General features: G+C 52.8%; 1 protein-coding gene across 2 annotated transcripts; it reads left to right on the top strand.

Moving 5' to 3' along the window:
- The first annotated feature begins 620 nt into the window (after nucleotides 1-620).
- Nucleotides 621-15,127, top strand: IFT27 (intraflagellar transport 27). 2 transcript variants are annotated; one of them, XM_028484868.2, is made up of 6 exons: nucleotides 621-1,065; nucleotides 7,996-8,075; nucleotides 8,403-8,462; nucleotides 10,085-10,144; nucleotides 12,150-12,267; nucleotides 13,182-15,123. In XM_028484868.2, exons 1-6 carry the CDS (start codon nucleotides 1,032-1,034, stop codon nucleotides 13,358-13,360), a joined length of 531 nt encoding a protein of 176 aa, XP_028340669.1. In that variant the 5' UTR covers nucleotides 621-1,031; the 3' UTR covers nucleotides 13,361-15,123. The 2 variants fall into 2 exon arrangements, with proteins under 2 accessions (XP_028340669.1, XP_028340670.1); XM_028484869.2 differs by lacking the exon at nucleotides 8,403-8,462 and having other exon boundaries at nucleotides 941-1,065; nucleotides 13,182-15,127.
- Nucleotides 15,128-16,222: the final 1,095 nt, after the last annotated feature.

The raw sequence follows: 16,222 nt of genomic DNA, 5'->3' as shown, positions 1-16,222 counted from the left end.
CGGCTCCTCCACATCCTTCACTTGTCCTTGTTCCACAGACATCACTTTTAACACTTTCATATTTTACATTTTAAACCGCATAATATCCCTGGGCTTTAAAAATCAGATTCCCCTGCGAGATTGATGCACCTTACGGCTGCGCTCCCCGGAATCTGGCACTTGGGGGAGCGACAAGAACCTCGGCGAAGTCAAACCAGCTCAAAGCTCCGCCTGGGCAACGGCACCTTGTCCACGGGGCAGGTGCCGCTCCAGCCTCCCGCGCTCCCGACCGGCCCACTTAGTGGGCGAACCCACATCCAGAAGGGCAGGAGGATACGGCGAGTCCCCATTCCTCCCGAAGATGGGCCAAGCCAGTCTCCGGCCAATCAGAAAGCTTCTTTTATCACCGCTTCTGGATACACGATGTTGGAACTGCTTTTCCCTGAACTTTCAGGCTGTGCGGGGGCGGGAGGCGGAGATGATTGACATCTACTACAACTATTAGTCAAGCGAGATAAGCTTGAAGAGCAGATACTGCTACGAATTGTCCTGCGAGGAAATGTTGTTAGCCACGCCCCCTCTTCCCACTGGTCTCCGTGAGCCTTCGGGGTGGGAGCTTTTGATGGCAGCCAATCGACGGCCAACGAGGAGGAGGACGACGATGAGGAGGCGGGCCAGGCGGGCTATGGTTTCGTGGAGAGCGCATCTGTCTCCATGCTTGCGGCCGGAGGGTTGCTAGGTCACTATCCCCGGACCGCACTGCCAGGGGCTAGGCCGAGTACGAGAGCCGCATCGCCTCGCTGGCACCTTCCAGGCTGCCTTCTGAGGCCTTGAACCTGGTCCCATCTGGCGCTCCTGTGCGCCCCGCTGCGACCCTTGCGCCCGATATCCTCCACACGGGCTGTCCGGAGGGTCCAGGCCCCATTGTCCTTGTCCCCACCGCGGCCACAGGCCCCTTGAGCGCTAGCCCTCCCCACTACCCTTCCCAGGCAAGGCCACCAACGCCTCCAGCAGCCGCTCTTCTGTCTGGTCCGTGGAGGTGGTTGGTTACCATGGTGAAGCTGGCAGCCAAATGCATCCTGGCAGGTGAGTCTGAAAACTTACGAGTGAATACAGTCTCCGGAGTCCAGAGACTTCACAAATTGTCGAGAGCTTTTGTTCACGTAAACTGTCTACCCTCTTTCCCTTTCTCTCTCGCAAAGGCGTGTTAATGCAATTACTGATAGAGTAAATTTCATTAGGCGTGGAGGAATTATCTTCCAGAGCACATTTGTAGCTCCAGGTGGTTTCCTTCACTCCCTGTCATACTCTGAGACCACCGTCACCAATTAGAGCTGTACTCAGGAGGAGTAGACTTCTTAAGAAAATCAGGCTAAGTACACCATAAGTGCTTCAACTAAACCAGGTGCTGTACCCCAAAGTTAGGCATCAGTGACTTTGGTGGTCTTTACTTAAGGGATTTTTTTCCTGACCCCAATCTTATGCAAACAGGTATGGGAGACAGTAATGTACAGTTGACCAGAGTTTGCAAAAAGCTATGTGCGTTGACTTTAAGATCCAAAGTTACAGTGCTGCCTCATGGTCAGGAGGACATAAATGTTGAATCCCCCAAAAGTGGGAATCTTTGTTTTGCTGACTGATACATCCCAAGCACCCAGAACATATATGTAGAACATAGTAAGTACTCAATAAATATTTGTAGAATGAATGCCTGTGTGACATGCACATTTGTGGTGTTCCCGCTCATTTAGAAAAACATTTGCCTGGATTATGGACCTGGGACCACAGAGCACAGATGTACTTTCCTGAGTCCTTACTGCTTGTCAGGCACGTGCATTTCATTTAATCCTGTCACAGTAGGTAGCACCCTGGGGTAAGTGCCGGATTGTTCTGACTTTACCGAGGCACTGAGGTGAAGTCTCTTGCCCAAGGTCACCCCCTAGCGAGGGAAGGTCATAGGCAGGATTTCTCGGTCATAGGCCGAGATCGGCCTAAAATTCCTAGCTTCCTACCTCCAAAATTCTTAACTTGTGTTTCTGTTGAAACCTGTGACCTTTCTGGGTTTATCTAACCAGTTCAGGAAAGAAGCAGTGAGAAATTATGCAGAGGAAAAAGAGATCCCTTTTTTTGATTCCTCTCTTCCAGACCGAAAAGGATGGTATTTTTAATAACTTTTCCAATTTGGAAATAAAAGGGTCACACAGAAAGTTGACTGACCATAGTCAATCAGATCATACTGAGCAAAAGAAATTAATGGTTCTCAAGAGCAGTCTCTAGTTTCCAGAGCTCCAGTGGGGGCAGTATTGTGTAACAAAATTAATTCCGTTGTTCCTCAGATTGGCTGTGTCCTCTTGGACAAAGCACTTCTCTGAGCCTCAGTTTCCTCATGGATAAGGTGGGATCGTTTTTTTCTGAAGTTAGATTTTTTTTTTCCTAAATAGGCCTCTCTCTCTGACTATTCTTTCTCCTATTTCTTTTTTAAATCACCTCCCATCACGAGGCTAACTTACTGAGCACCGTCTATGTGTCAGCACTGTGCTAGACCCTCACCACGGGTCATCTCAACAACCCTATGTGGTGAGGATTATTGTCATTCTCCTCTACAGATGGGGCAGCTGAGACCCAGAGAGGTTAGGACACTTGCCCTGGGTCACACAGCTGGATTTGGCTGAGCTGGGATCTAGATTCAGGTGATCTGATTTCCAGGGCTTTGTTCTTATCCCCACACTCTACCATCCTCAGGCCTCAGCTCGAGACTCCTTGCCCTTCTTTATACCCACACCCTCAGGTACTAGTTTTACCTGATTTCATTCACTGCCTGGGAAGTCATTCCTGAACTCCAACCTAGCCCTCAATCTGAAGCCTCCTTTTGAGGCCTCAAGGGTATCTATCTCCTCTTGGAAGTTTTCAGGGGCCAAAAGACCTCAGCAGAGTGAATCACTGCACACAGCCCTACCTCCACCACCCATCAAAACCTCGTTCTTCACCCCACCCTCACCACACAGGCCCCCTCACTGGCCAACTCTTTATTTTATCTTATTTTTGAAAACAAACACCACATTTTAAAAAATATTTATTTAATTTATTTATTTGGTTGTGCCAGGTCTTAGTGGCAGCAGGTGTGCTCCTTAGTTGCGGCTTGTGGGCTCCTTAGTTGCGGCACGTGTGCTCCTTAGTTGTGGATCACCAGCTCCTTAGTTGTGGCATGCGAACTCTTGGTTGCGGCATGCATGTGGCATCTAATTCCCTGACCAGGGATCGAACCCGGGCCCCCTGCATTGGGAGTGCAAGTCTTAGCCGCTGCGCCACCAGGGAAGTCCCCCGACTGTTTAAAATGGAGTCGATCTGCCTTTTTTCTCTCGCATAACTAGTCACCGAGGGACCTGATAATTCAAGTGCTTATTCGGTCCACATATTTACTGAGCACCTACTATGTGTGAGTTGCCACGCAAGGTGCACTGGGAGTACAAGGGTGAACCCGGCCAGCCCCCGCGCTCAAGGAGGTGCTGAATTGTGCATAATAGCTTATAACGCCAGAAACAGGAATCGAATGCCCTTTGATCCCAGAGAAATACCTCAAGGCACAGCTGCTAATTGTTCTGATTCAGATGGAGAGAAAACAACACTGAACATTATATTTTATGTGCTTCCAAATCACGTAAATATTACTTAATATATATCAGGCACTGTACATGTTAACTCATTAAATCCTCATAACAATTCTACGAGATAGAAGCTGTTATCCCCATCTTGTAGATGTGGCAACTGAGGCCCAGAGAGATTACTGACCCAAGGTCATACAGCTCGTAAGCGATGGAGCCGTAGTCTGTGCCCTGAGTACCACGCTGTACTTACTGCCTCTTGGCATACATGGGGATGATAAACCTGACCCCCTGGAGGGCTGCTCTGATGTCAAGTCTCATGCCACCAGCAGTGAGCTGCACTAGCCACGCAGGTAAAGACAAAGGAGCGAGAAACGACCTTCAGAGGCTGGGCAGGAAGGACATGTTGGAGCTTTGCCTGGCGGAGACTGGGCAGGATTAGGATTTGGATTAGGGTGACCTGAAAGGAGGTTATCTTTGAGGAATTTTCAGGGATCAAGAGAACAGGACTGTAGAGCCCAGATTTTGTGTAAGGGACAGTCAGAGACAGAGTTGGAAGGTGGGGAGGGGCGTACAGCAGAAAGAATCCTTTGACAAGCTCTGTGTGAGAGCGTCACCGGAGGAAAGCACTGCTTTATGAAGATCTGTCTGTTGATGCCAAGCTCGAGGTGGGTTAGAGCAGGGAGGAAAACAGAAAGGAGAGAGGGCCAGCTGGGAAGTGTTTTCAGTCCAGACCGAGTTAAGAAAACAGAAAATACATTAGGCATTTCAACAGAGAGAGTTTAATATATGGAATTGGTTCAGCGTGTGTCAGAGAACTGAAAAAGCCAGAAGACAACGTGGTGATGACACAGAATTGGTGGGTGGAGGTCAGGGTTGTCAGAAGCTTGAAGAAGAACCTCCCTCAACCCTGAGCTGGGATCCAGACCTCTGAGGAGGGGGCACTGCCTGGCTGGGGTGTTACCCAGTGTGTGATGCCCGCACATGCCACCCATCACTAGGACCCATTGCCCACTGGCCAGGAGCTCAGCCCCATGTTTAGGGTGAGAAACCGCCAAACCCATTCCAGACCGTCCTGAGGGTCTGTGTCTTGAGGCCACTCCTGGTACCAAGTGCTACATGAGGCAGGGTCCAGGCAAAAAGCTGAAACTACATAGGTATCTCGACAGTGAGGATTTAGTGTGGGGTGTTCACTAGACAGGTACTGGAGGACTGGAAAGACAAAAGGGGACGGTAAGGCAGCGCAGAGAGTAACTGCAGGAAGGCGCCTCATCCCAGGGCTGCGGGACGAGAGGGAAGAGGGCAGGTTGTCAGAACCTCGAAGCGCAGAGGGTGCTGGGAGCTGAGCTGCAGATCTCTGAGAAGGGGACGCTGCCCACTGACGCTGGTGTCTCCGAGGGGGCGTTCTCAGGCTGGTCCAGAAGTGCAAAAACACAAAACAAAACACAGTTGGAGGCGGCGACTAACCTCTGCTGCTGGGTGAAGGCCATCACCAGGATAACACTAAGAGAAACACCAAGCAAAGGGGAAACACCAAGCAAAGGGGAAGGAGCAAGTCCCTCCCCCGCCCGCCCCCGCCTTCCGGTCTTGCTCCTGAGCTCACACTGGCAGAGCCCGACAGGAAATCCCTGGCAAAAGAGAAACGCGTGCGGAGCCCCAGCTCCAGCATCACAAGGCAGAGCGTGGATGGGTGGGTTTGAGGCTGAGACCGGAGCCCAGGTTGAAGTTTGCGGTAACCAGGGCCGTGTCGGTCATGACGACAAAGGAAATGCGGGCTGGAGACACAGAGAGCGATGTAAGGAATGAAGAGGAGGCTGACTGAACTTGGGAGGCAGGAGCAGGAGCCTTCAGAGGTGACCGTGGGTGAAGTCCGGGGACATCGAGAGTGGTGAAGAGAACAAGTGAGTTAAGTGGGCGAGACTGCTCAGGACCCAGCCTGGCTGTAGGCGCTGAGATGGGGTGAAGGCCTGACCTTCCAGTGGAAACACCCACAGGGTGCTGGAAGCACAGAGCCTGGGAGAGGATCCTGGCACGAGAAGTGACAGTCAAGGTAACGAGAGTGAGTGGGGCCGAGTCGATGGGAACAGAGGACCAAGGACAGGCCCACAGGAGTGCCCACAGCTGGGAGGCAGGCAGAGCAGCAGGAGGGCCAGGCCAGTGCGGGCTCACCGGGGCCAGAGGGCTGCCGGGGCCGGGGTGCTGCTTCAAGGCGACTCGTCCTTCAGAGGCATTGGGGAGCGTGAGAACTGAGGAAAAACCACTGGGCTTGGCAAGTATGAGGTCGCAGGTGACCTTGCATCGTGCCTTTGCGGATGGCACCCTCTCCATCAAGCGGTGCACCCACCCCCCCGCCGTCACCCCTGGGCTCAGCCTCCTCCAGGGAAGTCCTCCCCGCTGATGAAACCCCTCATCAGCTTCTCTCCTCGCTGCACCCTCAGACGCCTTGATTCGCAGCTTGTGCTATTTGAATTTGCACTTGTCATTTTGTTGCCCTGCACACGTGTTTTATCAGTGGTCTCCCCTTCCTGGGCTCACTCGGATCCCTCCTCAGCCGACTCAGGAGGTTTTCCAGAAGTGTGGGTGACTCTGGCTGACAGGCGGAAGCAAGAGTTATGAAATTAACCAGAACAAATCTGTGGGGAATTTCACAAGCGGGAAGAGCCAATTTCCAACCGGATTCAGAAGCAAAATTGAAGTCGGGAGGGTGGATGCAGTCATTGCACAAGATGTGCTCTGTTTGCCCTGAGATGGGTGGGTACCCGGTGAAAGTCCAGCCCACCGTCCCCCCCACCCGGTGTCCCGGAAGGCTGCGGGGGTGAGGACCTGCAGGGGCAGTGTTAGAAATGGGTCAGAAGGGTCCCTGAGCGCTAGGAGAGGAGTGGGATCTGGCGGAGAGAGGGCGATGTTGGAATCCTAGGCAGGTTCCCCAGCTTCTCTGAGCCTCAGTATCTTCATCTGTCAAATGAGGTGAATGATAGTCCCCGGGGCGGGGGGGTGGAGGCTGGGACCTGGGCGCTGGGAAGGAGCGAATGAGATCGTATGAATGGGTCCATGACAGAGGCTCAACCCATGTTGGTTCCCTTCTAAGAAGTGGTGGCAAATAGAAAAGCAAGACCTGAGTAGCTCACTCAGACCTGGAAGAGTTAACGTGAAATGAAATGCCACGAGTAGGCAAATAATTGTCTCACAGGAGAAAATTATGGGTGAGAAAAGTCAAAACTGAAAAGTGAACAGAGCGGCAGGCTATCAAGGAGTCAAGTAAAGAGGCGAGTTGAAGCTGCCTCTGAAACGGGGTGAAGGTGAGACGATTACATCAAGGGATGCAAAGCAGAAGGATGCGAGCGTGGTGATCTTGCTGAGGATCAAGGGGGTGAGAAAGCAGCAGACAGGTGTTCTGCCAGGGCACTGGGTGATGGAGGGAGAATCAGTGTGAGACTCTCAAGGTGGAAAAGGTCTTGCAGATGAACACAGTGTGGTATCAAAGGAAGCCACGCAGAGCCACCGGTGGGGGCGTGGGGAGGGTGCAGGAGAATTAAGGATGGGCACGGAGAGCCTCCAGCACCCTTGGGGGCCCGGGAGGAACTCCAGAATAAATTGCCCCTGACCAGCTTGTGAAAGGTCCAGGTCTCAGACTTGAAACTGTGACACAGATCTTTAGTTTCCAGGTACCAGTTTATGGGGCTCTCCACGAGCAAAGAAAAGCCAAGGAGATGGAGCCGGTAGGTATAAGACGGGCTTGGAGGAACCAGTGGCTGTTGCCGATAGACTTAGAGGAGAGGCCCTGGGAAGATGGGCCCGCAGTGGTCGCAGATGGGTTACCAGGAGGTGGAGGTGGAGAATGTCTCTCGGAAATGGGCTTCAGGATGGCAAATGTAGCCCCTGACTTTTTGTTTCTCCTCCATGTAGAGACCCACCCAACTCACACCGTCTCCCCCCCACCCCAGAAAAGTATGCAGGATTCTCAGGATGGACGCTCTAAACTCAAAGTGGTTCCGTTAGAGAGCTGAACCTGTAAGTCTGTACCTGGTCACACTTCCTTACCTTCAAGACTTCAAAGTAATTTCAAGTTTGTAAGGGACAGGTTTTCCCCATCGGGTGTGTTTCAGTGGAGGAGTGTCAGTTCTATTTCCAGTGCTCAGAAGCCCTCCTTCAGCTCTGTTACCTTCTGGGTGGGTTTTTGTAGATGAAAGGATTAGCCCAGAAGAAAAGAGACCGGCCGTCATGGGTTTGGAAGACCGGTCTCACGGACCCGCTGCCCTGCCAGCGACCCCGGAGCAAGTTCCCATGAGAATCAAGCACCTTTTCCCTGAGAACTCATTGAGGTTTTCGGTTTCTAGACCAGCGTTCTGGAATGGGAGCGCCTCCAGTCAGCTTAGGATGAAAGCGGTGTTTTTCTTCTACTCTGACCTCACAGGAGACCCATCCGTGGGCAAGACTGCCCTGGCCCAGATCTTCCGCAGCGACGGAGCCCATTTCCAGAAGAACTACACCCTGGTGAGATGTGGGCGTCGTAGGCCTGGCGGAGGATCAAAGACAAGTGATCAGATAACCCCGGGGCGGTGACTTTCCAAATGTCCTTAAGAAGCCCTAAGAGGCCTGACCGTATGGCCACAGGCCACGGGCCACGGGGCAGCGTGTGGAGCAGACTGGCAGGTGGTTGGCCGGTCACCGTGTACCGCTCGCTCGTGGGCAGGGGCTTGGACGAGACCAGGGCCTCTCTGACTTCCACACCAGAAGTGAGTCCAGAGCACAGACACTTGAGCCGGGGACATGCGTCCCCTTGGGACCCCTGACGGGCATGTTCTCCCTTTTCCTCCACAGACAACAGGGGTGGATCTGGTGGTGAAGACGGTGCCAGTCCCTGACACAGGGGACAGTGTGGTGAGTGGTGCCCTCGCCCCAAGGGGGCTCGGTGCTGCCCCAGCTGCGCCCGAGGGCTCCGTGGTCGCTGTCCTCCTCCCTGGGAGAGAGGCAGTGCTGTCACCGGCGGGACAGCAATCTCCTCAGTCCTTGCCTTCCCCAGGGAAAGATTTCAGTCGAGAGACATAGAATGGTTTTAAGTACTAAGAGTTTTATTAAGCAGAGCAAGAGGACGCTCCCAAGAAAGAAGGAGAGTGGGCTGTCTGTGAAGAGAGTGAAGCAGCCCGCAGTGGGGTAGGGTTGGGCCTTTTAGAGTGGTGGTCCCTCCCAGTGTCCTGCGTCATTTGACTGACAAGTTGACTGACAGCTTTAGGTTCTGTAACTTTTCTCCTAGTGCACGGGCGCTTGCGCACAAGCACCCAAACCGCAATGCTAATGTATTACAAATACAGCACAATGAACCCCAGGTCACCTTGAGACACCTTTTATGTCTTGGCACACCTGCACCGACCTGTGCTGGTAGGTTTATCTTGCTCGGTCCTGATAAGGCTGGTGGTCCTTAACTAGAAGAGAGAGGATCTCTGGGTGGGCTCTGATCACTAGTGTCCAGGTTGGGGAGGGGAAGATGACCCCGTCCAGGATGGGGCGAGACCCACTCATGTCTGACTAGCTACCTAAAAGTGCCAGGACTTGGCCTAGACTTGTCTGAGCATTCAGGAACAGGCTGGGGGGACCACGGGAAGCATTGTATGGAAGGGATGAGGAAGAGGAAGTGAGGAAGACTGGGCTCTGGGTCTTAGCGAGTACCGAGGTTCCTCACCTGGGTCCCTCTGTGGGAAGCCTCGACCCTTGACATTGAATTGCAAGATGCTAGGTTTGCATGTGCTTTTCTGGAGAGAAGGCTTAAGAACGGCTAGATTCTTAAAGAGGTCCATGAGCAGAAAGCAGTTTTAAGTACCCCGGATACAGTGAGAAGGGATAAGATGAATGCACCAGCAACCAAGGTGCAAAGCTAAGGAGGCTGCTGACCTTCAGACAGCATGTGCCAGAGGCCAGAGCCAGCGGGAAATTAACGGGGAAATTAGGGGACACTTCCTGGAATGGCAGCCTTGGGGAGGGGCTCTCACCTGGGCCGGTGAAGGTTCGGACACGGGCAGGAAGGGTCGTCCTGCGCCCTCTGCTAGAATCACACCTCAGCCATCCAGAGCCATGACAGACTGTCCTACTTTAAATGCCTTCCCCAGGCCTCCTCGGTGACCTCCTTTAAAAAGGATCGTTTTAAGATTTGAAAATCAATTTCGTTAACAAAGTGCAGAATGACCTTTTGGAAAGCGGAGCACTTGTCAGCCTGTCTAGCATTCTGTTCTGCCAGGTGGGAAGTCAGCTTGTTCCTGGTATTTTTGCACTCAGGGTTAGGAGAGCTGAGATGCCGCCCAGAAAGAGCCAGCTGGGGTGGGAAACCATTGTACTTGAGCTCGTCCCTCCTCCCACCGTCTTCCGCGTGCCTTGGGCAAAAGACAAATGTGTGTGCGCGTGCGCGTGCGTGTGTCACCCTGAAGGTGCGCTGGGAGTCCTATCGGGGATTTGCAGCCAGGGGTTTCCCCACGTGTAGGCTTTCCTGGGACCTGTCTTTCTGATTCCAGGAACTCTTCATTCTTGACTCGGCCGGCAAGGAGCTGTTTTCTGAAATGCTGGATAAATTGGCAAGTAGCGTTCAGTCTTTTTCCTAACTATCACCACCACCTCCCGCCAAAGGTTTGCCCCTTAACAATGCCCTCACAGAAATTGTACTTCACTACAGCCACCAGGAGAAGCTACCATGGCCACATCCTGTAAGGGGCATTCCTCCCAGCCTTGGGGTTTGTGGCCCCTTGGCGGGTAGGAGCAGCTCTTGCATGGGATTCGTGCTTGCTCCCCCCAGCCCTGGAATGGCTGGCTCCCAATGCACCAGAGCTGTGCACCTCGGTCCTCGCAGCCCCCGACTCCAGGGCCTCCCTTCTCTGGAGCAACCCCCTCCTGGGGGTGTTCTTTCAGCCCTCCTCCACCTCCTGGGTCTGGAGCAAAGATTTCCTTCCCCGCTAGGGGGTGCCCTAGAGGCCCCACAGTGAGGCTCACTTTCCCAGCCCACCCCCTGGTCCCACCTAGGTTTGCTCTGGGACCTGCCCCTGCTGCTGCCCCGGGCTCATCCAGCCCGCCCAGCCTTCCTCTTAGGATCCAGCTTGCTGTACCTTCCAAGGTAACGGTTCTGCTAACGTGGGCCAGTGAGCTACTTAGAAGGTTTGAGATCTCCAGAGCCCTCCCCTGCCTTTCCAAGAACAGCTACATTTTAATAGAAACTGTTTGCTGCCGCCCTTTTTTTTCGCCTAAGAGAAAGAGATCTAATGATGGTAATTTCACACAGGGCTGGCCTCACACATCTGTTCTTGGTGTTTTCCCACGCGGCTCCCATGTACGCTGTCCAGCGCAGCCCAGCGGAGGAGATGATGTGTCTGGACAAGTCAGGGTCACACGCTGCCCATGCTGGGTCCCCTCACTGGGGCCTGGAGGAAGGAGGTCTCTCCTGCATGTGCACAGGGGTGGTCAGTGTGACTCTAGCTAGAGCTCTTTAGTCTGTGGAGTGAAGGTGTGAAGGGATCATCAATTTAGTCCAAGCTCCTCCCATCCTGGACACCTCCAGGAGGGGAGCCAGTGTTGCCTTAGGGGCAGGAGGGTGAGGCCTCCAGAGCCAACTCTGGGCTGACCTTCCAAGGACAGCTGGAGGGAAAAGGATTCTCCCTCACACCCTGGGAGGTGACAACACCCCAGAAATGAACCAGGCTCTAATTGTGCAGGATGGGGGTCCCCAGAGACCAGGGCATCGCCAAGAGTCACACGCACCAGGACTAGCCTCACAGCCTAAGCAGGGCTGCCCCACGGCCCCGTGCCAGGCGGCAGGATGGCCCAGGAGTCTGAGCAGCCCCTGAAGGTGCCAGCCCCTGAGAGCATAGCCCTGATTCTTAATTGGGACAGCGAACCCTGTCCAGTTGCTGGTCTGGTTTGGATTAGGGCTGATACACTGCAGGAGAAGCAGAAAGTGCCCTTTGCCTTTTGAAAAGCCGGCCCTTATTAGGAAAATGTAAGCAAACCAGCTTCCAGTGAGTGGCTAATGAAAAAAGGATGCTCTTTCAGGCCTGCAAAGCAGAAAAGCACATCACCTTGCATAATGGTGGGCCCTCTGGAAGAATGAATAGAAGAATGAGTTAATGGAACCGGGGCAGGCAAAGCGTTTCTGGGTAGAGAAAAGCCTCAGCCCCACCCCGGTGTTTAAAGCCTGTGTGACCTGGGCAAGTCAGTTACCCTCTCTGAACTCAAGTTTCTTCAGCTACACAGTAGGGATCTTCAGACCAGCCCTGCAAACTTGGGAGGTTTCACGACGATGCACAAAACACGCCCAGCAGAGCGCCTGGCACGGATGCGAGCTCTCGCCCTCGCCGTCACCATCCCGGAGCTAGGCCTTCCCCGCCACCTTGCCCGGCCCTCCCGTTCATTCCTGTGGGTGAATCGTTTTCTTCTGTGGACGTGGCTCGGTTTTCTGATTCACACCCCCTTTAGAATCTTTTCACTCCCTTCTGCCCACGTGTCCCTTCCCTTAGAGGGCCACATTTCCTCCCAGTCTAGAAGTCACTTTCGCTGTCAGTGACGTGTCCCCGTCCTGTCCCCCTTGCACAGTGGGAGAGTCCCAACGTCTTGTGTCTCGTCTACGACGTGACCAACGAGCAGTCCTTCACCAACTGCAGCAAGTGGCTGGAGAAGGCTCGGTCACAGATTCCAGGCGCCACCCTCCCAGGTACGAGCTGCAGGCATCCGGGGTTTCCAGCAGCACCTCTGACCTTCAAGTTCAAGAGCACAAGGTCACTGTAGAAATGGCTGTGGGTGCAGAAAAAGGGTGCCCTGGTCTTTCTTTGAGTGTGATGGTCTAGACCGTACCCTGGCTCTGCCTCAGCAACCACGGAAACCTCAGTGAGTTGCCCCACCTCTGTGAGTCTGTAAAATGGGCCTGCTGACGCCCCCGCCCCCCGGCAGGGTTATGGGGTGACTCAAGATAATAAGGGGGAAGGTGCTGTGATAGGAATATGAGTTGTTATTTCCGGAAAGCTAACCCCAGGGAAGCAGTCCTCATTTTCTCCTGTATGTGGGGCACCAGTAAACATGCAAGGCCCGTTTTCACTTCTGAATGCTCTCAATCAGTTTATTTTTCATCCCTATGTGAGATCAACAAATTCTCCTCATTAGAGACCAGGGAAAGCGATCTCCAGAGACAGGCTCAAAAATTAGCCTCAGCGGATGCAGCTGGCAACAGAACCAAATTACCTCTGAATCCCTGACTCTGAGCCCAGCCCTCAGATTAGTGTTAATGACCGTTTTGAAAGTTTGCTCCATGTGCTAGGAAATGCTCACACCAGTTTGGTCCTCGCCTTCACGGTTTGCAGCCTTAGGGAGAGGAGGCGGACAGGTAGCCAGGAGGTCTAGCAGAGGGGCTGAGCGAAAGCTGCAGGTGCAAAGCGCCGGCCTCCCGCTCTGCTGCGGCCCTCGGGGGCCGGTGCAGGGTCTCCGGTCGTGCTCATCACCTCGGATCAGGGAGCCTCTCTCAGATGAGGTTTTACACACCTCAGAATTAGGCTGCTTGCTCTTTTATCTCTCCAGCCGTCCTCCCAGACGGCCACGGTTAAATGCGATGCTCCGATTGTTTCTCTCGAGTAGGTGTGCTGGTGGGGAACAAGACAGACCTGGCCAGCAGGCGAGTGGTGGAGTCGGCCCAGACCCGGGCATGGGCACTGGGCCAAGGCCTGGAATGTTTTGAAACATCCGTGGTAAGTATTTCCGCCTGCGCCGTAGCCAAGTCTGGAGCGGACCTCGGCTGGAAGCGGTTTTTCACATGACCTCACATGCATCGAGTTGTTAGTCCACCATATGCAGAGCCTAATTTGGAGCGGATGTTTACATCCTTAGCCCAAGATCTCTTCTCAGTATAACAAGAGTCACTCGTGTGTTACAAACAAGCAGATCAGCCAGCCAGCCAGCCAGCCCTGGGAAAAAGCTGGATCTCAATTAGTAAGAAACACAAGTGTATTGTGTTCAGTTACAGTGACACTTGATGTTGGCATGGGACATCTTGGGTTACGGTGTGGTTGGCACATTATTTCATAGACTCTCAAAATCAGCCCCAGGAGCCAGGAGCTGGCCCCCATTCCCCACTTTGTGTTGGGGTGAAGTGACTGGCCCGCGAGTCACGTTGACTCGCGAAGGGTTGAGCCAGGACCAGGACCCCTGACTTCTGGTTCCCCTCGGTGCTCCCTGCCCCCACCTTGCCGCAGCCCCAGGGAGACGCCAGGCCACAGAGTGTCCTCTGGTATATTCAGCAAGAGCCCTTGGGAAGGGGCACGGTAGAGGGATTTGTTCCCGGCCCCTTCAGTACCCGATAATCATGATTTGGGCATGTTCACAGTGTTGTGGGAAGCTCCCTCCTATGTGGGGAGTTCTGAGGTCCCGGCCTCCCTGCAGCCAGGGTGCAGGCACGTGACCCAGGCTACACCAATCAGAAACACTCGTGTGCTACCATGGAAGGGGGTCAAGTGAAGACACCCCCCCTGCAGGAGCTGCCCAGAAACACCCACCTCAGAGCCAGCAGGGACCAAGGTGCCAGCTGCAGTGCCCCTTCCTGGGGTTGCTGGGGAGACTTGCCACGTCTGGCACAGCCTGAAACATCCATGGTGGTAACTTGGACTTCATTCCTGGCCTTGTGGCCTCTGGCCCCGACTGATTCCTTGGTCCTCCCAGAGAGTCTGTGGGCTAGTTAATAAATAGCCCTGAGGTCGTTTTCTACTCAGACTCTCCTTAAGCTACAGGCACTCTTGTTGTTGCATCTATGAAATCTGACAAATGCTGCTATTCAGTTGCTGTATGGATGTGAATTTCTTAAACCCCCTCAAAGCGGCATGCTTCCTTAGGGAAAGTAGCGAGTGCAGGCAGGTGCTCTGACCTCCCATGGTGAATAGCAGGACTAGCTGTGGGCCTCTCGGTGTGTTACTTAACCTCTTGGTGCCTCAGGTTCCTCATCTATAAAGTGAGGATCGTAAAATATATCCCTCATTGAGTAATAAATACGAGAATTAAGTCAGATGGTGAATATAAAAACAGCACGAAGTCTGAGGCATAGTAAACGCTCAGTCAGTGTTAGCTTTTTAAAATGTAAATATTCCCTCTAGTAATCTCATTTATGCTATTATTACTCACTAAATCCTTGTATTCCTAGATTGTGCAGAGATAAATATCAGTTTTGCCTCTGGTCCAATGATCACAAATGCTAAGTTAGTGAAGTTCCAATTAGCAGGCTTTTACTATATAGGAGGTTGCCCGTCTTTTATGCAGGACGCCTTTGAGCAAAGCAGTAAGCTGTACCACCCACAGCAAACAGTATCTTCCTATTCCCTCCTCCTCCATTCACATTTATGAAGTTGCCTCCTTACCCCAATATCCCACGTTCCCTGGAACTCTTGACGGGGCTCAGAAATTAACACCCACTCCCAACACTTCCATCACCAAAGGCCACTGGGCTGCATGTTTAAACTCTGGTCGGGTGTTTGCCGCTACACGATTGAAACGGGAGGGTATAAATGATGTCTGACGAGGCTGCAGTTAAGCACTTGGTATTAACTGTGCAAGTTAACTAGTCCCCCCCTGAGTTGATGCCAACAAAAGCACCACCGGCAGCTCGGTTAAGAAAGCTGTAATCAGGGCTTCCCTGGTGGCGCAGTGGTTGAGAGTCCGCCTGCCGATGCAGGGGACGCGGGTTCATGCCCCGGTCCGCGAGGATCCCGCATACCGCGGAGCGGCTGGACCCGTGAGCCATGGCCGCTGGGCCTGCGCGTCCGGAGCCTGTGCTCCGCAACGGGAGAGGCCACAGCAGTGAGAGGCCCGCGTACCGCAAAAACAAACAAACAAACAAAAAAGCTGTAATTAAAAAGGAGATATAACCAAATGCCATTTGAGATACAGCCGAGTCCTGACACCAAGCCCATCTCCTCCTCTCTTTCTAAATGCAGCCATAATTGTCCTGCAGACCTAAAGGAGATACCTACATGGCCATTTGACTTTCTTTTTTCTTTATAATTCCATCCCCAGAATATACTCATTTTAAAACTGGAGGTTTAAAAAAAAACAAAAAGAAACTGGAGGTTTTGTACCCTTTGACCACTTCCACCCGTTTCTCCCACCCCCGTCCCCAACGCCCCTGGCAACCACCAGTCTACTCTCTGTTTCTGAGTTTGTTTTTTGTTAGATTCCACACATAAGTGAGAACATAACAATATTTCTCTTTCTCGGCTGGCTTATTTCGCTTAACATAATACCCTCAAGGTTCATCCACGTTGTCACAGTGGCAGGATTTCCATCTTTTTTATGGCTGAATAGTATTCGTGTGTGTGTGTGTGTGTGTGTGTGTGCCACATTGTCTTTATCCATTCATTCATCAGTGTACGCTTAGGTTGTTTCCATGTCTTGACTACTGTCATGACTATTCTCTTGGCAGTGAAGATGGGGATCCAGCTTTCTCTCCAAGGAAGTGATTTCGTTTCCTTTGGTTACACACTCAGAAGTGGGATTGCTGGATCATATGGCAACTCTATTTTTAATTTTTGAGGAACCTCCATACTGTTTTCCATAGTGGCTGCACCAATTTTCATACCCACCAACAGTGCACAAGGGTTCCCTTTTCTCCACATCCTTACCAACACTTATCTCTT

Source organism: Physeter macrocephalus, unplaced genomic scaffold (genome assembly GCF_002837175.3).
Source record: "Physeter macrocephalus isolate SW-GA unplaced genomic scaffold, ASM283717v5 random_261, whole genome shotgun sequence".
Taxonomy (NCBI): domain Eukaryota; kingdom Metazoa; phylum Chordata; class Mammalia; order Artiodactyla; family Physeteridae; genus Physeter; species Physeter macrocephalus.
The sequence above is the reverse complement of the archived record's forward strand: the minus strand, read 5'-3'. Positions and strand labels throughout refer to the sequence as shown.

Coding starts and splice junctions, on each gene's coding strand:
- IFT27 (XM_028484868.2), top strand. CDS start 1,032: ATGGTGAAGCTGGCAGCCAAATGCATCCTGGCAG. Junction 8,076..8,402: donor TCCAGAAGAACTACACCCTG/GTGAGATGTGGG, acceptor TTTCCTCCACAG/ACAACAGGGGTGGATCTGGT. Junction 12,268..13,181: donor TCCAGGCGCCACCCTCCCAG/GTACGAGCTGCA, acceptor TCTCTCGAGTAG/GTGTGCTGGTGGGGAACAAG.